A 22,270-nucleotide genomic window follows, 5' to 3' on the forward strand; every position below is an offset into this window, starting at 1 on the left:
CAGTTAGGTTGAGATCTTGTTAAAAAATAATAGCAATACTTACCTGAATTATCCAAAATGGACTTTAAGCCTTGGCAGCATATATTCCCAGTAAAACAATATTGTGCTGTCATTTCTGTACTTAAACAATGTCTCCTACGGAGAAATTCACTTCACTATGGAAACAACAAAGCTGTTTGTTTTTTATAGTACTAATGTTGATTGACAAATTACTTGTTCCAAAGATTAAAATTATACAGAGATGACCTAGAAGGTAAGAAATTATTTGCAAATGTTCCTCTTCCTAGTTTTCTAAACACATATTGATGATCGCCACTCAGTATGTGGTATGAACACTGTCAGTTACTTTACCCAGACATTTTTATTAATATGAGAGAAAAAAGTTCAAGCTTAGGTTTAATGTAAGCCTGATACCAAAACCTGATAAAACATACATAATAAAACTGTAGGCCAGTCTCATCTGTGACAAAGATGCCCACATCATAGATCAAGTACTATCAGAGAATTATACAATATTGTCTTAAGTGTACCATGATCACGTAGAGATTATTTCAAGCATGTAGAATTATTTTAATATTTGGGAATCTATTATAATATATAATCAGTGTATTAGAGAAGTGAAAAATGAACATATGGGCCAGGCACGTGGCTCACTCCTGTAATCCCAGCTACTCAGGAGGCTGAGGCAGTAGAATCGCTTGAACCCGGGAGGCAGAGGTTGCAGTGAGCTGAGATCATGCCACTGCACTCCAGCCTGTGTGACAGAGCAAGACTCCATCTCAAAAACAAAACAACAACAAAAAATAAACATGTGACCATCTTAATTGGATATAGAATCAACGTTTTATTAAAACTTTTAAAAATTTTATTTGTAGAAACTTTTAGAAAACTAGAATTGGAAAGACATTACTTACATGATAAAAAGATCTCAAACAGATTTCTCATATTTTTATATTAAAACACTGACAATATTCTCATTAAAATCTGAAACACTAAAATGCTCCCTGTCACCACCACCACTCTGTTATGAGAGAGAAGTGATGAAAATTGAAAGGATAAAGATACATTTTTCATCATTTGTGTAAGATATAATCACCTAATCCCAAGAGAATTAACTGAAAAAAACTCTTACAGTAAGACACTGGACATGCAAAATAGCAATAAAACATATTCAACAACTATGACTCAACAGCAGTGTCCAGGGATTGATAATGAAGGCAGAATTAAATACTAATAAGGGAAATAAAAGATCTGAATAAATGATGAGAATTATGTGCCTCTTTAGAAATGCTGTTACAATGATGTCACTTCTTGCCAAAACACCATGTAGATTTAATGTACTACAATAAAGTTATTATTACAGACCATAGACAAAATGATTCTAAAGTTTATCTGGAAAAGGCAAATTTTTCAACCTTTCATTTTTAAATTATTTCAGTTCTAAAGAATTGTTGCAAGAATAATAATGAGGACACCCTATCACTTTAGCCAGATTCACCAACTTTTGCCATTTTAGCACATTTGTTTTACCCATTTCCCCGGAAATATACACATACATATATACATATACACATACATATATGCATAATATAACTTATCTTTTTCTGAATCATGTGAGGGTGAATTGAATGCATTATGTCCCTTACCCCTTAATACATCAGTGTATATTTCCTAAGAATAAGAGTTTTCTCTTATGTAAACACAGTATATTCAGGAACATTAGCAGTGATAACAATACATTTATTTATAGTCCCGATTCCAAATTGGCCAGATGTCCCAAAAGTGTACTTTATTGCATTTACTTTTCACTTCTCTTTATTTCATGTTAATGTGGAACAATTTTTTTTTTTTTTTTTTTTTTTTAGTGGTTTGCAATAAATTTATTTAATCAGAGCTTTGGAGTGTTCTAGAAACCTGCATCTTTAACAAGGACTGCAGATGATTCTAGGTTTTGCTTTAAAGTGTGGTTTGGGGAAGCAACTTTACCCTTTATTGTGTGTCAGATTACATATACAATAAAACAAAAAGTCATGTAATGAAACAAAAAATTGATTTATACAAAATATTAGTAGATACCCAAATATAATATGCTCTTAAAAATAAAATCATATGTATATAGTTGTATTCCTAAGTACAGTAGTGCCCCCCTCATCCAAAGTTTCCCTTTCTGTGGTTTCAGTTACCTGTAGTCAACCACATTCTAAAATAGGTGAGTACTGTACAGGAAGATATTTTGAAAGCAAGAGAGACCAACCACATTCACGTAACTTTTATTACAGTATGTTATCATTGTTCTATTACATTATTATTAATCTCTTGCTATGCTTAATTTATACATTATACTTTATCATAGGTATATATATTAAAAAAACAGTGTATAAAGGTTTGGTACTATTTGAGGTTTCAGGAGTTCACTGGGGGCCTTGGAATGTATCCCCCGAAGATAAGGGGAACTACTGTAAGCAAAATCGAAAGCTATACAACAATCAGAAATGTGAAGAGAGCAAATCCAAGTATAAGTGAAGACATTCCTCTGAATTCCCAGCATTCGTCGAGCATCAAAAATGACCAATCTTTTAGTCCTTTTCTTGTTCATTATTCTGTATCCACATTCTCTGCATCTGATTGGATCCCTAGATTTTATTTCATTTTCTGTGTGACACTCTCCACAGATATATATCATTGGTTGCTGCTTTGGAGGTTGAACGTCCTTCTGGGTGTCCATTGTTAGCCCCTACACAGCACGGAAAAACTTCTCACTCCCTGGAACAATTATTTATTTCATTTTAATCTGGAACAATTATTCAGCCTTTCTTTGTCTTTTCTGGCATGGAAATTTTGTTAAGAATATACACGAGGTATTTTATAGAATATTTCTCAGTTTGGGTTTGTCTGATATTTCCTCATGATGAGATTTCCATAGTAGTTGTGGCTAGAATGGTACATAAGCGAGGTCATGAACTTCTCAGGAAGTCACATTCAGAGGTAGAGGATGTCAGTATGCCTCTCTTTGGTGATACTAAATTTGATAACCTGGTCAAGGTACTGTCCAAGGTATATTCTCCACTATATAGTTACTTTTTTCCTCTTGCAGTGAATAAGCATTCTGGGAAAAGACACTAAGACCATGCATATAACCTCCTTAATCACCTCCTTAATCAAACTCCTATAAATTTGGCATCTATTGATGATTCTTATATAAAACGATCTTTACTAAAGTTATAATAGTATAAAGTATAATAGTAATAAATAATAAAGTAAATAATAAGTTGCAAAATTATGATTTTCCGGTCTTTCTTATGTGTCATCTTTTTGCTATCAGCATGGACTTAGGTGTTCCTGTTTTATTCAATAGATTATAATTCATCGTGGTCTTTATTGTGATGCTCAAATTGTCCCAGATTTTAGCAGTAGGAGCTCATTTAGGCTGGTTCCTGTGTCTTTTTGGCATGTTTCCATCATCTTATGAGCACCTTACTTTCTGGCACGACAAAATGTTCCCAGCACACCTTGTACCATTTCAGCCCTACCCTTGGAATTCATCATTTCTCCAGGGAGCCCTGGTTCCCTTTAGTGGGGAATGATTTGGGCGGTTTCTGGTTGCTTGGAAAGGAAAAAAACTAAGATATACGTGTGTGTGTGTGTGTGTCTGTGTGTCTGTGTGTGTCTGTGTGTATAACTGCTGAAAAGTGTGAGTTAGTACGGATACCTCTAATTTCAATCCAAACCCCAAGGAGTTCTGTCTTGCCTTTCCTGCTCTTCTTCATTCCATGTTTCTGTCTCTCCTTCCAAAATGCAATGTCTGTAACTCGCAAGACATCAATATATTTACCCATTCATTCAATCTTACAATAAACATAAATTTGACTCAGAGTTGCCCTACCCATATCCCTATGAAAAACAAATCTACTAAAAGGATCAGAATATTTATTGGTCTTTTTTTCCCTACTGGCATTATATGGTCAAAGTGTATTAGTCCGTTCTCACACTCCTATAAAGAACTGCTCAAGATTGGGTAATTTATAAAGGAAACAGATTTAATTGACTCACAGTTCTGCATGGCTGGGGAGGCCTCCGGAAACTTGCACTCATGGAGAAAGGCACCTCTTCACAGGGTGACAGGAGAGAGAATGAGTGCCCAGCAATGTGGGAAGCCCCTTATAAAACCATGGTATCTCGTGAGAACTCACTATCATGAGAACAGCTTGGGGGAAACCATCACTATGATTCAATTATCTTCACCTCGTCCCGTCCTTGACAAGTGGGGATTATTACAATTCCAGGTGAGATTTGGTTGGGGTCACAGCCCAACCATATCAGACAGCATTCCAAAGCTACTTGGATTTTCTCTTTCCCCAGAGTGGTTATTTTGTTGATTTAAAAAACAGTTGGATTTTGCATTTGTTTCCATTTGCATTCAGTTTTAAAATAACTTAAATTTACAAGAAAAAAACAACCCATCAAAAAGTGGGTGAAGGATATGAACAAACACTTCTCAAAAGAAGACATTTATGCAGCCAACAAACATGAAAAAAAAGCTCATCATCACTGGTCATTAGAGAAATGCAAATCAAAACCACAATGAGATACCATAAATGCCAGTTAGAATGGCAGTCATTTAAAAGTCAGGAAACAACAGATGCTGGAAAGGATGTGGAGAAATAAGAATACTTTTACACTGTTGATGGGAGTGTAAATTAGTTCAACCATTGTGGAAGACAGTGTGGTGATTCCTCAAGGATCTAGAACCAGAAATACCATTTGACCCAACAATCTCATTACTGGGTATATACCCAAAGGATTATAAATCATTCTACTATAAAGACAGATGCACATGTATATTTATTGCAGCACTGTTCACAATAGCAAAGATTTGGAGCCAACTCAAATGCCCATCAATGATAGACTGGATAAAGAAAATGTGGCACATATACACCATGGAATACTATGCAGCCAAAAAAAAGGATGAGTTCATGTCCTTTGCAGAGACATGGATGAAGCTGGAAACCATCATTCTCAGCAAATTAACACAGGAACAGAAAACCAAAGACCACATGTTCTCACTCATAAGTGGGAGTTAACAATGAGATCACATGGACACAGGGGGAATATCACACACTGGGGCCTGTTGCAGGGTGGGGGGCTAAGGGAGAAAAGATAGCATTAGGAGAAATACCTAATGTAGATGATGGTTTGATGGGTACTGCAAGCCACCATGGCACTTGTATACCTACATAACAAACCTGAACGTTCTGCACACATATCCCAGAACTTATAATAAAAAAAAATTCTTGTTGACCTAATTTTTAAAATATGTAGCACATTAGTGTACATCCTTGAAGTCAAAACTCTGTGGCAAGGTATACTCAGAGAGGTATCATTTCCTCCCTTGTCCCTAGCTCCAGTAAGTAACCAGTTTCATTGTTTTCTGTTCCTTGTGCATGTTTTTGGTTTTTTTTTTTTTGTTGTTAACAAAAATAAACAGAAAATGTATATACTAATTTTTCCTTTCTTCTTAAACAAAAAAAAGTATACTGTATTAACTTTTTTTGCACTTTGCTTTTTTTTATTTAATAATCTTGAAAGTCATTTCATATCCATTCCTTGGATTCATTATTCTCATTGTCTTTTGCATAGTACCAGGAAGTGTGTGTACCGTAGTTTATTCAGTCAGCCTCCTATATTTAAGCATTTAGATGAGTTCCAATATTTTGCAAAGGCAAATAATGCTGCAGTGAGTGACCTTATACATGTGTACTTTCATATTGTTGGAGGAATGTCTTCAGGGTAAATTCCTAGATGTAGGATTGCTGGATGGAGGGATAAATGCATATGTCATTTGACTTGATATTGCCAAATTCCCCACCACATGGGTTGTATCATGCTGTATTCTCACCAGCTATGGACAAGGATGCTTTTTACCCCATAGCCTTACCAACTGAGTGTGATGTCAAGCTTCTGAATTTTTAATCAATGTGTTAGGTAAGAAATGGTATCTTAGTATAATTTTAATTGGCATTTCTCTTATGAGGAGAGAAGTTGAACATCTTTTCGCATGTTTGAAAGCCATTGTACATCTTGTTATGTTAGTTAATTGATTTTTCATATATTTTGCCTATTTTTCTTTCTTTTTTTTTTTTTTTTCCCAGACAGTCTCGCTGTGTCACCCAGGCTGCGATGCAGGGGCACAATCTTGGCTCACTGCAACCTCTGCCTCCTGGGTTCAAGCGATTCTCCTGCCTCAGCCTCCTAAGTAGCTGGGACTACAGTCATGTGCCACCATGCCCAGCTAATTTTTGTGTGTTTTTAATAGAGACAGGTTTCACCGTGTTAGCCAGGATGGTCTCAGGTCCTTACTTTTAAAAAGCTGCTCGTATATTAGAGATATTAGCTCTTTATCTGTGATATGTTTTGCAAATATTTTCAGTCTGTCATTTGACTTTTGACTTTATTTCTCTTGTTTTCTGCCATCTACATACTTTTTGAGTCAGAATAAACACAAGTCAGGGCTTTTGTTATCAGATCTGAAAATATAAGATGAAGACACAAATTAAAAACATTGTAGTTACAGTGGGAAAATAGAAAGGTCGCTAAGATTAATGGCCCCAAAATAAATGCAAATATAGGTATATTTTTGAATGTATGTATTTTATGAACCCAGTTTATAATACTTTATATATTTTTAATTTATGATATAAAAGTATATAATATTAGCATACAGTAAAAGTGACACTGCAAATTAGTGTTGAAAGGGATGGCTCTTTAGGAAGTGTACACAACACTCAGTTAACTTACACACACAGAGACACACACACACACACAGACACACACAAATCTACCTTAAATAAGCCACCAGAGTAAATAGAGTTACATTCCCTGTTGGGCTAGTGGTTAGGATTCAAAAAAAAAAAAAAAAGTAGAGATACATAGCAAAGTATTAAAAGAAAACACTGGTAGTTATACCAGCGTTTCTCAACCTCAGCACCACTGAAATTTTTGCACTGGCTAATTCTTCGCTGTGGGGAGCTGTCCTGGGCATTATAGCATATTGAGCAGCTTCCCTGGCCTCTACCCACTAGATGCAAACAGCAGCTTCCCCAGTCATGGCAATCAAAGCTGTCTCCAAACATTGCCCCCTAGTGGGTACAGTCACCCCTGGTTCAGAATCATGAATCTATATCATCTCAGCTAGAAGCGTAGCACCCAAGAATGAAATCACAAAGGAAAATTTTGAAAATATTGACTACATTTAAAAAAAAAACAACTTTAATAGTTAAGCTATAAAATTGCAATTCAAACAACAAATGGAAAAATACATAGCACAAATGACATTTTCATGTACATAAAAAGTAATCAGTAAGAGATCTAAATAATTAAATAAATACTGAAAAATGAATATACCAATAAATATATTTAAAATAAATTCAGCATGCATGCTTTACCTCTCATACTGCTAAACATGAAATAAACTTCAGTGTGAGTGTAGGGAGACATAATTTCATAAAGTGATACAAGTATAAATAAGTATAACGTTGATGAAAACACGGTGGGCAGTGCATATTAGACCTTTCAAATATATGCATATTAGCCAGGTGTGGTGGCTCACACCTGTAGTCTCAGCTACTCGGGAGGGTGAGGTGGGAGGATTCCTTAAGCTTGGGAGGTCAAGGCTGCAGTGAGCTGTGATCATGCCACTGCACTCCAGCCTGGGCAGCAAGATCCTGTCTTCAAAAACAAAACAAAACAAAAAAACAAATATATGCATAGCTTTTGTCCCTGCAGTTTTTCTAGTCCTCAATCCTAAGGAAATAATTGAGCTGTAAAAAAGTTCATTGCAGTACTATTTATAATTACTAGACATTGGAAAAATCCATCTATATTTTTATTTTACAGTAAGGAACTAGTCAAATAATGCACATTCATACAAAATGGAATACATTAGGTTAGTATTACTATTGATGAAGTATGTGCCCGGGGGAAATGGATACAGTTAGAAACTCAGGTAACAGAATTGTGTATATATGTATCTATTTTATCTCTGAGATAGATGGATCAATTCTGTTTCTTTTTTCTATTTATATTTGACAGATTATCTTTAGTGATAAGATAGTATAGAAGTTCTTCATTTTTATAATTGTATTTTTTAATATTTCCAATTAAATAATGGATGTGTAATTTTTTTAAAAAATTGAGAAATACCACATTTTTAAGTTCTTTTTCTCATTTTAAGTTTCTTTTAAAATTTCAAATTTTAAAAATTTAATGGAATTTTAAAAAGTAAAAAATTTAAATTTAAATAATAAAAAACAAGGAATTTTCTACATCAGCATTCATGAAAACATTTTGAAAAAGAAAAAATGACAATGTCCCTGTTAGTATCCATATGATAGACTACTCTGCATATATAGAGAAAAGAGCTGTTTATAAGATTCTAAACTAATATCATCTTGAACAAATAGTAGTTATTGTTAATCACATAAGTATAATAAAAGAAATGAGGTGTCTAAATTTAGTATTAAAGAAAAGCACAGCATTTTCTTCTATGTGCGTATTTGTGTGTGTCTTAATAGGAGGTTCTTTGTGTGAATAGATCAAAGGAAATGAACCTAAAATGTGATTTATTATATTGTAGGTTGCTTCAGGTGAATGCAATGAAGACACTGAAGTTTACAACATCACCCTGTGTACTGGGGATGAACTCACTCTAATGGGGCAGGCAGAAATCCTTTATGCCAAGACATTCAAGGAAAAGTCACGACTCAACACAATCTTCAAAAAGATTGGGAAGCTCAATTCCATCAGCAAGCTGGGAAAAGGCAAAATGCCATGCCTCATTTGTATGAATCACCGGACCAACGAAAGCATTAGCCTTCCATTCCAGTGCAAGGGCAGATTTAGCACCCGAAGTCCCCTGGAACTTCAGATGCAAGAGGGCGAACACACCATCCGCAACATTGTGGAGAAAACCAGGCTTCCTGTGAATGTGACTGTGCCAAGCCCTCCACCGAGAAACCCATACGACCTCCACTTCATCCGTGAGGGGCACCGCTATAAGTTTGTGAACATCCAGACCAAGACGGTGGTGGTTTGCTGCGTGCTGCGGAACAACAAGATCCTCCCCATGCACTTTCCTTTGCACTTGACTGTCCCCAAGTTCAGCCTCCCAGAACACCTGATGAAGGGAGAGGGCTGGCCCGAAACCCTGGTCCATCACTGGCTAGGTGTCTGCCAAGAACAGTTCGACATTGATGAGTATTCACGGGCTGTCCGTGATGTGAAAACCGACTGGAATGAGGACTGCAAGAGCCCCAAGAAGAGCCGGTGCTCTGGCCACAACCACGTGCCCAACTCACTCAGCTACGCCCGCGATGAGCTCACCCAGTCCTTCCACCGACTCTCGGTCTGTGTGTATGGCAACAATCTCCATGGCAACAGCGAGGTGAACCTTCATGGTTGCAGGGACCTGGGGGGAGATTGGGCTCCCTTTCCTCATGACATCCTGCCCTATCAGGACTCTGGAGATAGTGGGAGTGACTACCTTTTCCCAGAAGCTAGTGAAGAATCAGCAGGCATCCCGGGAAAGTCAGAACTTCCCTACGAAGAGCTGTGGCTGGAGGAAGGCAAGCCCAGCCATCAGCCTCTCACTCGCTCTCTGAGCGAGAAGAGCAGATGTGATCAGTTTAGAGGTTCTGTCCGATCCAAATGTGCGACTTCTCCTCTTCCCATCCCTGGGACTCTGGGAGCAGCAATGAAGTCTTCAGATACTGCCCTACCTCCACCTCCAGTGCCTCCCAAATCTGAAGCCGTAAGTCATTTCTGTTTTTGAATGCGGTGCCAGTCTTTCTGTCTCTCTGCTCAGTCATCCACTAATTTATTTCTTAAAACTCCCCAACTGAAGATTATCAGAATGAGCAAATTTGTTTAGTTTGGAGTGAGATACACATGCTAGCTTGATTATTTTGACTAGTTAGGAATTAGAGTTTTACTCTATGTCTGATGAGAACCTCTTGGAGAGTTTTTAACAGGAGAGTTTTAAACATGACTTTTACTGCTGCCTGGAGAATGGATTATAGGGAGGAGAGAGTAGAAGGTGGGAGGCAGAGAAGAGGCGACTGCATTAAGGTAGGTGCGAGGTGGTGAGGCCCTAAACCGTGGCAGCTGGTAGTGGCTGGCAGAGAGAGACGGCTGCTTCAGACTGTTTCATAGGTAAACCCAACAATATTTACTTGTGAGTTGGATGTCAGGCATGAAGGAAAGAGAACAATCAAAGAAAACGCCTGGATTTTTAGCCTGGGCAACAGAATGGATATTAGTGTCATTTACTGTGATGGGGAAGACTGAAGGAGGAGGAAATTTATTTGGTGGTGGGAGGGGAAGCAGAGGAAAATCAAGAGGCAGCAGCCTCACTTATAACTCTTTCCTATATCCCTGAAGTTACGTTGAGATCAAAGCATAGTGGATGTGCTAATGTATATATGTACATACACACACACACACTCCAGAACCAGGTGCCAGGATAGTTCTATTTAACACCTTAAACATAACTCATTCAGAGCTTGATTTTAATGTAAAACTAAACTTTTGGTACAGTTCTGTTTAGAACAAGAGAAAGGGCCCTCTACTTTGACCATGTTCTTCAATTGGCAGCCACTCTGAACCTTTGCTACTCATTTTTGATCACTGAATTTCGTTATCCCCGAGGGAGAAAGGGCTAGAGGTATTAAGTGTAATTCTATTAATTTATTTGACAATATCTATTACAGTGGCTTTCTTTTTTCTGTCCCTAAAAGAATCCTTTTTAAAAGAATTACATGGATCCCAGTATATAGAAGAGTTCAAATCAAAACCTACCTGACCAAAGCACAGATTGTGGGGAAGGGGTCTTCCTTGGGTCCCTAACAACTCTCTGCCCCTACCAGGTGATCTTAGGACACCTTTCTGGAACCCTGGGGCTGTGCAGAACCAGGTTTTTAAAAACTATGGAATTACTAGGCTAGATGCTAGAAATACAGTCATCAAGAAAACCTGGACTCTAGCCCCTTGTACTTCTCAGTTTTACAGGGAAGGTAGCAGATGAAAAGCAATGACTGTTATACAAGTTAAAAGGTGATAAACAATAGGAAAACGAGAGACAGATAATGTGTGGAGAATTCAGAAGAGACAGAGAAACTTCTAGTCGCGGGATGAATGAGAGGAGCCTCCATGGAGATTATGACATTTTAAATGCGTTTAGAAAATGTACCTGAATTGGAAGAGTAGAGAGATGAGAAAAAGGACATTCCGGACAGAGCAGCATGAGCAACGAGCTGGAAGCTGGGGCAGCTTTAAGCATGTAAGAGGGAAGACAAGGGGTTCTGTGGGGCAATTGAATAGGGCTGGATATGGTGCAGGAAGGGCAGTGGTAGCTGAAAGGCTGGTGCCAGGGCATGGACAGCCCTGGGTGTCAGGCAGCAGTTTGTACCAGGCTCCATGCTTAGCTGTCCATAAAGAGCCCTCATTGCTGCAAAGCTTTCCTGAGAGAGGACCCACCTCTGGCCCTTTGTTGCAGGGCTTGAGAGCTCCCCAGCAGCTACAGGTCTGGACTTGCCCTTGCTCCTTACAGGATCCTCTGGGGACCATCAGGCACAAGCCAGAGATCTCTGTATTCACTAAATATCGTGGACTATTTGGGGAACTTAATGGTGGAGCCGGGGTCCTTGACCCTTGTGTTTATGTCAGCGATTCCCTAAGAATGTTCATCAAAAGCCGGGTAAAAAGTAAGGGGGCACCCCTCCAAACAAGTACTCCTGGAACTTGAGGGATGTCTTAATTCAGCTATGTATTTCATGTTGCTTGAAGGTTGGGGCTCTGACCTTCAATAGAAACATGACTGCATGAGCTTTTCCTGTTGAACTTAGATCCTACCTGGCACACAGTGGGGACTCATGTCTGCTGATTGACTTACAGACTCATCTGAGATGGTCACACCCAGGGTCATTTATGTAACCAAGTCTAGAGGTGGGAAACTAGCATCACTTGTTTTTTCTGTGGCTAATGAAAGATGAGTAAGAACATAAATATTAAGAGGTCCAACTTTGCCCTTGGTACTGAAAAAGAAATGCTAAATTTGAAACTAAAAGCAAATCTCACAGAAGAAAAAAAAATTTGGCCTCCAGTCTAAGCTGTAATTTCTTATGACATAAGAGAATCTTTTCAGAGCATGTCCAGTGTTTGTAGATTGCTATAAACCTAAGGATTTTTTATAAACACCTGAAATCATTTAATTTGGGTTTTTAAAAAAATTTAGGCATTTCAAATGAAGTCATGTTTTTTATTGGTTCTGTGACCATGAAATGAATTTTCCATTTTTAGGATGTGCGTGGGATCCAGAGAACATCATAGTTGTTAGATGTGGCTTCAGCTTGTAATTTTCAAAAGGGAACTTTAATGGGGCATAAATTTAAGTGCTCCCACAGCATTAAGTAAAAGTTCTTTGGATAGTTCCGGTGGAGTAAGTCTTGGGAGAGAGATGTGCCATGTGTCCAGCCAACTATCCTACCCAGTAATTAAAGATGTTGGCTTCCCTTGAAAGTTCACTAGCTAGATATTAGCTGCGAAGGTGACAACTCTCACCAGGTCCTTAGGAATAGAAGGTGCCAGGGCAGTCAAAGAAAGGTATCTTCCTCCCGAGTTGTGCTGCAGCTCTGGCATCCTCCAGACTCTGCTTGTCAGCCCTTTTCTGTTTGTATCTTAAACAGGGAAACTACATCGTGAGCCAAACAGAAAATCCTTGGGGGCAGAGTCATCTGTTTAATCTTGTCCATATATTTTGTTAGTATACCTTGTATATTAACTTGTATTTGATGCTCTAGTCCTCTTGTATCTTTGTATATGATGCTCTAGAATTGTATGCTCTAGTCCTCTTATATCTTTGTAAAGATTGTTTAATAATTTTTTATGCTTTTTTTTGTTTTTGTTTTTGTTTTTGTTTTGAGACAGAGTCTTGCTCTGTTGCCCAAGCAGGAGTGCAATGCACGATCTTGGCTCACTGCAACCTCCGTCTCCCGGGTTCAAGCGATTCTCGTGCCTCAGTCTCCTGAGAAGCTGGGATTACAGGCATGCGCCACCACACCTAGCTAATTTTTTTGTATTTTTAGTAGAGATGGGGTTTCACCACGTTGGCCAGGCTGGTCTTGAGCTCCTGACCTCCAGTGACCCACCCACCTCTGCCTCCCAAAGTGCTGGAGTTACAGAAATGAGCCACTGCGCCCAGCCATGTTTAATAATTTTTTAAACAAAACACTGACACTAACCTCTCTGGAATATGAGAGGCCGTTCTCTTCCTAACGGGGATGTCCCAGGGAAAAGTAAACAGTTCCTGGTTCAAGGAATAGATAAGATGCAACCCCTAGAACTGTTGCAGCTGAGCCCAACTGAGGGAGCATGCCCAGTCTGGCATTTTCCCTTTTTAAAATTTTGCAAGTTGCCCCCAGATCAGAGTGACCTGACAGTCCCTCAAGTGGATTATCCTTATTGAGCCATATGTTTATTCTAAACACATCCTCTATTTTATAACATTGCAGGCCTCTATTCATCAGTTAGATTTTCTGGTTATTGGCTGATATGTAAAATATTTACCTAGATGTACTCTACAAAAGGCAATCTTCAAGAGCAATCTTCTTTTCCCCCTCTTTAGAAAATGCCATTTTGGAGAGCAATGCTGGGAAGACTTTATATTGCACAAGATTCTATAAATAGAGCATTTGACTTCCAGTCTGTTCTCGTCTATGCAATGAGTTACAAATGGTTATCAAAACTGCAGGGTCAGCCTGGCACGGTGGCTCACACCTGTAATCCCAGCACTTTGGGAAGCTGAGGTGGGCAGATCAGTTGAGCTCAGGAGTTCAAGACCAGCCTAGCCAACAGTGAGCTGAAATCGTGCCACTACACTCCCGCCTGGGTGACAGAGCAAGAGTCAGTCTCAGAAAAACAAACAAAAACCCTGCAGGTTCACAGCTCTTCTAAAATCATTTGTGTGGCAGTGTCCTATCTGGGGACCCCAGCACCCAGTGATCAGTGTTCTCCATCTGTCTTCTTTTTTTTTTTCAGACGGAGTCTAACTCTGTCACCAGGCCGGAGTGCAGTGGTGCGATCTCAGCTCACTGCAACCTCCACCTCCTGGGTTCAAGCGATTCTCCTGCCTCAGCCTCCCAATGAGCTGGGACTACAGGCTCACACCACCACACCTGGCTAATTTTTTTTTTTTTTTTATTTTAGTAGAGACGAGGTTTCACCATGTTGGCCAGGATGGTCTTGATCTCCTGACCTCATGGTCTACCCGCCTCAGCCTCCCAAAGTGCTGGGATTACAGGCATGAGCCACCGTGCCCGGCCTCCATCTGTCTTTAAGAACAGAAAAAACACATTCCCTCTTGGATAGTGGTTGATATTATAACAATTCCTGGTAAAAGGAAAATCATAAAAGGAGCTCTTTTGTGAACCACTGGTTTCAAAAAGTTTTACTGCAGTGTTAATGAATTTGTGAACCTTTGTGATAGACAGGGTTGCCCCACAGCTTATGAGAAACAGAGTTTAGGGACTAAGATGGGTTGGTAGCATGCATTCATTGTTAGAAGGCCAGAAGTTCATCATAAAGTTTCTTTAATGAAGCACACTGTGTTGTTGGTGTTTGAGAAAAATGGGACTTAAAGAGTAAATTTTTTTTTTTTTTTGAGACAGAGTCTCGCTCTGTCGCCCAGGCTGGAGTGCAGTGGCGCGATCTCGGCTCACTGCAAGCTCCGCCTCCTGGGTTCACGCCATTCTCCTGCCTCAGCCTCTCCCAGTAGCTAAGACTACAGGCACCCACCACCACGCCCGGCTAATTTTTTGTATTTTTAGTAGAGGCGGGGTTTCACCGTGGTCTCGATCTCCTGACCTCGTGATCCGCCCGCCTCGGCCTCCCGAAGTGCTGGGATTACAAGCGTGAGCCACCGCGTCCGGCCTAAAGAGTAAATTTAATGCCAGATTGATGGGCCTAGCCTAGTAGGTGCTTGAAAATGATTTAACTATAGAGAAGTCATTTGGGTCATCTGAATCTGCCTCAGACAGGCGGAACACTCACTATGTGATAGATAATTAGAGGCGTGCAGCATTGCATCTGAGAGCTGCACATCGATTTCAGTCCTCACGCTACCACTTTGTAGCTTCATACCTTGCACAAAATATTTAACCTCCCTGAGTCAGTTCCTGTGGGGATAATAACATCTTCACTGCATTTTTGTGCTGTACAAAGAACTTGGCACTTCTCCCTGGCACTCGGTAAACATTTAAAAAGTAGCAATAATTTAATATAGGATGGATTCCAGTTTAGAGTCAGGTAGACAGTCACTGTTTAGAGGTTTTTTCCCACTGTCTTTCCTTGACTAAGGGATGGAGAGAAGAAGTCACACTTTCCAGGTACATAAGTTCCCTCCAAAGAGTCAGAAGGTGGGTGGGAGTAGACATATCCACCCCCACAGCAGATGGGCAGAGCCAGCTACCACAGGGGTCAGTCAGCCTCCCATTCCAGAAGTGGGTGTGCTAGTTCATTCTGCTGGGTTTCTGAGATATTACAAAAACACATAATTGGTTTTAAAAATAGCAAAACATTCTTTTAATCTGACTTTTAAAACGTCTACTTGGTGAGATAGGTATTGTGTTTTAGTTACCTAACAGTGGAATCATCACAAACTTTGTAATCATCATATGCCCCCAAAAAGAGCTCCAGAAATGCTTGGCACCCTGTGGATCCCAATAGCATAATCTTTTAGTGGCAGAGTCGGGGGTTTTGAAGAACTAGAGTGCCTGTGAAAAAGCCACATGAGGCTCTAAGGCTGTGAACAAGTGTCAAGAAACTGGTATTCCCGGGCAAACCTACACAGAAATACCAAAGGTGAGAAGTGGCCTTGGATAACTGACTCCCTTCCTCGGGCTTGACCAGGCCAGCTCCTGGTGCTGCCAGATCTCATTATTTTGGATATGGCCAGCCTACAGAATTAGGGGCCTCACATGACTACCCAAGTTAAAAAAGTGCCATAAAATATGTTTGTTGATAATAAGCTGTGAGAAGTAGCTAAGAATTGATTCTACTCTGCATTTTTATTTTATTTTGTCTTTGGGCTTTTTCTGTCTGTAAAATATTAATATTAGAAAAGGTATTGACAGATTTTCTTAAATCTGATGTATTAATATTTAAGCTTAGTGATTATTTACTTTTCAAAATAACTGCTCTACGAAAAGATATACTCAGGATTCCACTAGTTAATGAGGTTTCTTAGGGCATTTGACATTTAATTAATTTTAATTACAAGCTTTGAGGAGTACTTTGTAAGCAAGCCATACCTAAGTTCCCATTTGTTAATTGAAATAAGGACTAAATTATTATTGTGTTTTGATAACTTTGAAACCAATTGCCTTCTGTTTCATGTAGGTTCTTTTTAAATGAAAGTTTCTAGGCCAAGATTTATTTTTTTCTTCTTCTGTGTCCATTGAAAATGATAATAAGGATATAATATTCTATTGCCACAGTCCCCAACCTCTTTTTGGCACCAGGGACCAGTTTCATGGAAGACAATTTTTCCACAGACTGGGGATTGGGGGAGAGGGTGGTTTCGGGATGACTCAAGTGCATTGCATTTATTGTGCACTTTATTTCTATTATTATTACATTGTAATATATAATGAAATAATTATACAACTCACCATAATGTAGAATCAGTGGGAGTCCTAAGCTTGTTTTCCTGCAACTGGATGGTCCCATCTGGGGGCGATGGGAGACAGTGACAGATCATCAGGCATTAGATTCTCATAAGGAACATGCAACCTAGATTCTCATAAGTAACATGCAAAGATCCCTCACATGTGCAGTTCACAGTAGGGTTCGTGCTCCTATGAGAATCTAATGCTGCCACTGATCTCACAGGAGGTGGAGCTCGGGCAGTAATCCGAGGGATGGGGAGCAGCTGTAAATACAGATGAAGCTTCACTGGCTCACTTGCCAGTTGCTTGCCTCCTGCTGTGCAGCCTGGTTCCTGTCAGGCCACAGACCAGTACCAGTCCATATCCCAAAGGTTGGGGACCCCTGTTCTGTTGGATAAGTCTTGTTCCAAACTTATACAATTAGGTATGTACCATTTGTATAAAATCACATTAATAGGAAGGTTATATACTACTTAAGTATATTTATCACATATACTCCTTGCTCAGGAAAGATCTTTATTCTACTCCTCGATGGCATATACTTTCTGAGTCCATGAAAGCACCCCAAGTTTTAAACAAGTACATCTTTTCAGAACCACTTGCCCCTCCTGCCACTGAGTGAGTGGCTGCCTGCTCCTTCCCCTGGGCCTCCCTTGCCTGAGGCTGGAATATTGGAGACCATTTCTGAGAAAGGTCTGTCTTAGGTCCTTATCAATGTATAAAAATGTAAAAAAGAAGCTCATGCATCTAAGAATCAGGATTTTGACTGTAAATCACATTTGCCCTTGTGTAATTAATCAAATAGAGGTTCATTTGTTGTACTTTGTCATTATAAAACTTTAATTTCTGTTTGGCTGAAAATATCCACTGATGGTTATGTGACAGGGTTATGAACTCTTTGTATAAAAGCCTCTTTATAAATAAGGTTTCTTACGGCTGTAATGATTTTGTTATCTGGGAGTGTGGGAAGAAATGTAAAATACAGGGCAGAGGGCAGTCAGTGAAGGCAAAGTTACAAAGTTCAAGGAAGCATGGTTACAAAACTCCTTTCTTTGGGTTGCTGATGTCCTGCATTTGGCTTTTTAGGGAAGAAAATGAATAAGAAAGGTGAATCTCATTTTAAATCAAGCTCCCCTACAGTGTAGGTATTTTCTTAATCATTGTCAATACGGAAACAAAACGATCCTTACACCACCTAAGTATGCCAAAATGTCTTTATTGATTGTCCACAGTTCCAAGCAATATGATCTTTGAGACAGGAGGTATACTCCCTCCCCCACGCCCCTGCCAGGCATGTGACAGTTGATTCTAGAAGGTTAACTCAGGAAATACATGGCCCCGTCAGCAGATGTCCCTAGATCCATTGTCTTGTATGTAAGAGTTGAGCAGCCACCACTGCTCTGAAATTGATTTTTTTTTCCCAAAAGGCTATCTGAAAACTGCTAAGACCATGCCTTAGTTAACTGTCCTTTTACCTTTCTTAAGCTCTTTGGTCCTGTTAGTGACTGCATGTGAAAGCTGTGTTTCCTCCACAGAACAGAGGAGTCACAAGTTGTGAAAAACAAAGGCTTTCCAAGAAATGCTGTTGTACCAAAAAGCCCCCAGTCTTAGACGATGCTGTTTCATAAACCCCTAGGAAGTGTCAGAGAAAGAGGTGTAACAGGAGAAAGAAATTATTTCATAGATTCTATGTAGAAAACACTCCAATTGTATGTATGTCTCAATTTTTGTCCTCCAGAGATCTACATGTAACTCTGCTTTCCACTCATGCAATGATGAGCTTCCTACTGTTAACAAATTCTCATGCATTATTTTCAACATGTGGCAATTTAGAGGAGACAAATTACTGATCCTTGGCCTGTACTCAATTCCCTCCCAACTAAGCAAGAGTTAGAACTGTAAGAAGGGGAGAAGGGAAAAGAAGGTTAAATGTCTATTCCAGGACTCAGGAAATGACGTTAAACTCCCTGGGCAGTATTCTGAAAGTAAAGAAAATAGTTCCATATTATGATGTGTTTGATTTGGACCATAGATGGGAGTTGCGCTTGACTTTGTTGACCACCTCCACTTAGAAACATGAAGCTTTCCAAAGCATTTGTTCTATTAGGTGTGTTTCATCTTTGCTTTCACTGTTAGATGATATGCTACCATTAATTTATTTTTCTAGCTTTATTTGGCCAGTGATGGCATGACAGAGGCAGGGAGCAATGGAAAAAATGATCTCCCCTTTATCTTCTTAAATTAAAGGTGAGCACAGGGTCCCAGGCATCAGTGTGCACTTGACCTCCAGCTTACATGCATGCATATACATACCCAGGCACATTTTTTCAAGTTTCTTTGAAGTTTTGTTTTAAAAGGCATGCCTCCTTCAAACCAGTATGCTTTTGTAACAACTGCCTCACTCCTTCCTTTCCAGACAATTCCTGAGAAGAGTGGTCTGCCCTCACCAACACCACTCTTAACTCCTATCTAACTTGGACTCACTGGAGTCTGGCTCTGCCCCCTCACTTGACTCACACCTCATTTGCTAAGATCACCAGTGACTTGCTAACTGTCACATAAGGGGAACTTCTTCCAGCCTCTTTCCTGACTTCCTGACATCTCTCCATCTTTGCACTGTTGTTCCCCTGCAGCTCTCCCTCCCTTGGCTTCCTTGATGCCATTCAGGCATGATTCTGCTCTGTGAGTACTAAAGTGTAGTTACCTGTTTTTCCCCTCCTGTCTTCTCTTCTGTCCATCCCTTGGGGGGTTCAGCCTTCTTCACTTCTCATCTGGGATCTCAGTGCCGCCATAACTTCAGGTTCTATCTATCATTAGGACACTGAGCTCAAAGTTAGTATTTTCAAAACTGACCTCCTCTGCTTCTCCCAAGCCCTGTTCTTCTAAATTTCTATCTGAGGAATGGCACCAGTGTTTTGTTTCATCATCTAAGCCCACAGACCAGATCATCATTCTGGTTCTTCTTTTATGCCATGTTCTTTTATGTTCTACCTTTTGTACACTCATAATCCCTCCTAAGACTTTCTCAGTAAAATTACCCATGAATTTGTTCTTCTCCTGCCGCCTTGAGTAAATTTATGGTGCTCCCATGAACCTTGCACATACTTGTATTATCATACTTACCAGATTGTATTTTAATTATGTTTGTTTCCCTCCCTCATAGGTAATTCCATGAGTTACTCACTGTTGTATACTCAACACCAACTCAATGAGCACATGATAGGCACTCAATATATTTGAACAAATAGCAAAGTGGAATTAATAGAGGCTGTAGGAAAAGAGAAGTGATAGCCATGTTCTTCAGACTTTCAGGGATGGTGGAAGTCGATGCTTGTGATCCTGGCCATCAGCCCCCAGGACAGACACCTTTTACAGCTTGCTTTAAGCCCCCACTATTAGATTATTTCAGTTGCCTGAATATGCCTCTCTAGGAATATGCCTCATTGACTAAAGAGGATGAAGTTCGAGAAAGAACAGAACTCACTGTTTCTACCTCTTTAGTAAATGAGCTTTTGTTTAGCTCTGCATTGATGATCTACAATGTGAATACCAAGGAGACTTGTATCAACACCAGAGTAGTGGTGTCTCATGTTTGATGATAATTGAAACACTGAACATTTTAGAAAAGAGACAGACTTAGGCCAGGCACGGTGGCTCACGCCTGTAATCCCAGCACTTTGGGAGGCCGAGGAGGGCGAATCACCTGAGGTCAGGAGTTTGAGACCAGCCTCAACATGGAGAAACCCCATCTCTACTAAAAATACAAAATTAGCCAGGCGTGGTGGTGCATGCCTGTAATCCCAGCTACTCGGGAGGCTGAGGCAGGAGAATTGCTTGAACCTGGGAGGTGGAGGTTGCGGTGAGCTGATATCGTGCCATTGTACTCCAGCCTGGGCAACAAGAGCAAAACTCTCTCAAAAAAAAAAAAAAAAGAGAGAGACAGACTTACTCTGAAGGAGCAAGAGGAGAGAAGTATGCTAGCGGTGGGGCAGCTGGGAAGAAAAGCTTTAGGCCAGGGAATTGCTCAGGAAGCCAGGCTTTGGGTACTCCATGTATCTGCACTGTGCTCATTGACCCTGTCATCAACAGGACTTTGGTTCCAGGAACTTCTCCGTGAATACTCAAGGTACTCATAACCCGAAGTTAACTACACATAGGCAGAGATCCCCGTCATCTGCAATGGACGGTAACACCCACCTCAAAACAGAATGCCAGCTCTTCACTGAGCGTGAGGGTTGGAGGTTCATTCCTGATAATACAGGGGCCCCTCTCTCCTTGTGTTGCCAGTGGAAGTCCAGTCGTAAACATTGCATTGGAAGTAAATAGAAAGGCTTTAGTCCATTAGGCACAATATAGTCCTTTAGATCTTCATTTTAGAATAGTCATTACTCTGGGGTGTGCTAGATTAAAGCCACAGCGCTTCCTAGTTCAGGAATACTGTCACTGTCATTTTCACCGTGACACTTTGTCAAAGGGTGGTGGTAGAGTTGGTGGTGGTCATATGTGCCAGGTCTTCTGGTGCCTTTTTTTCCCCTAGATTGACTCAGGGTCACCAAAAAAACGTAACATTCAGCCCAAATGACTTGTCAATAATAATTTCCACATAAACGTATAAAAGATATTCTGTGGTATATGGGTTTTTTTAAGTGCCTTTTTTTTTTGTATTTTTTGTGACATTTCTTAACATCTACCAGGCATTCTGTGTGACATGTTCGTGCCAGGAGTGACAAATTCCCAAACTCTGCCATTCCCAGGATGGTAATAACAAGGATGGCAGTCCTTACATTTTAGCTCGCAGGCTCATTAAATATAGATGGAGAGTAAGTATGAACAGTGTGTGGCAAACAGTGTGTGTGGTGGCCCACATGTGTGGGGCTGGCCTATAGGAACTGGTGTTTAGGTGTGGTGGGCAGTAAAAACAACGAGAGAAAGGGGCAGGAAAGCACAGGGTGTGCTGGGGGGACACTGAGTCCACCACTTTGCATGGACCTGTGTGCCCATATAGACTAGGAGCAGTGGGAGAGATTGCTGGAAAGATGCATGGGAGCCTGGCTGCACAGAGCCTTGGGTGGCAGGCAGAGGAGGCCGGCCTTTATCCAGAATCAGAGGGAGCCGTCAGAGACAGCCAGTAACATGATGAGAGCCACATGCTGAGGCTTCCAGAAGGGATGTGCTGAAAATGTTACACTTAAAAGCTAAATTGAATATGAAGGAAAACTGGAAATAGGGTGATTGACCGTCTAGTCTTGTAAATTGCCTTTTATTGACAGATAAAATTCATCTAAAGCACAGCTACCTTCCTCCTGGATATAAATATCCCGCGTGAATCAAATCAAGAAGCAAAGAGTAATAGAACGGTTACTGTTCTGAGAGTAAGAGATAGGAACTAAGATGGTACAATAAACCCTCACTCTGTCACTTCTCAATCCCAAAATGCATACATCCCACCACAGCATGTAATTCTTCCCTTAAGATGCAGAGAAATAGGCCATCATCAGAGTGGCCACCCATGCAGCAACAAGTTGCAAGTAATAATGCCACTTGGAGATGTGTCT

At 40.1% G+C, this 22,270-nt stretch overlaps 1 protein-coding gene across 4 annotated transcripts in view; it reads left to right on the forward strand.

Moving 5' to 3' along the window:
• GAREM1 (GRB2 associated regulator of MAPK1 subtype 1) overlaps positions 1–22,270 on the forward strand; it is a 214,285-nt gene that overhangs the window by 185,673 nt on the left and 6,342 nt on the right. For all 4 annotated transcript variants that reach the window (XM_032152567.2, XM_032152568.2, XM_058438516.1 and 1 more), the window contains exon 4: positions 8,633–9,805. In XM_032152567.2, coding sequence (XP_032008458.1) covers positions 8,633–9,805 — 1,173 coding nt within the window. The remainder of the gene's footprint in view (positions 1–8,632; positions 9,806–22,270) is intronic.

Source organism: Hylobates moloch, unplaced genomic scaffold, assembly GCF_009828535.3.
Source record: "Hylobates moloch isolate HMO894 unplaced genomic scaffold, HMol_V3 SCAFFOLD_5, whole genome shotgun sequence".
NCBI lineage: Eukaryota > Metazoa > Chordata > Mammalia > Primates > Hylobatidae > Hylobates > Hylobates moloch.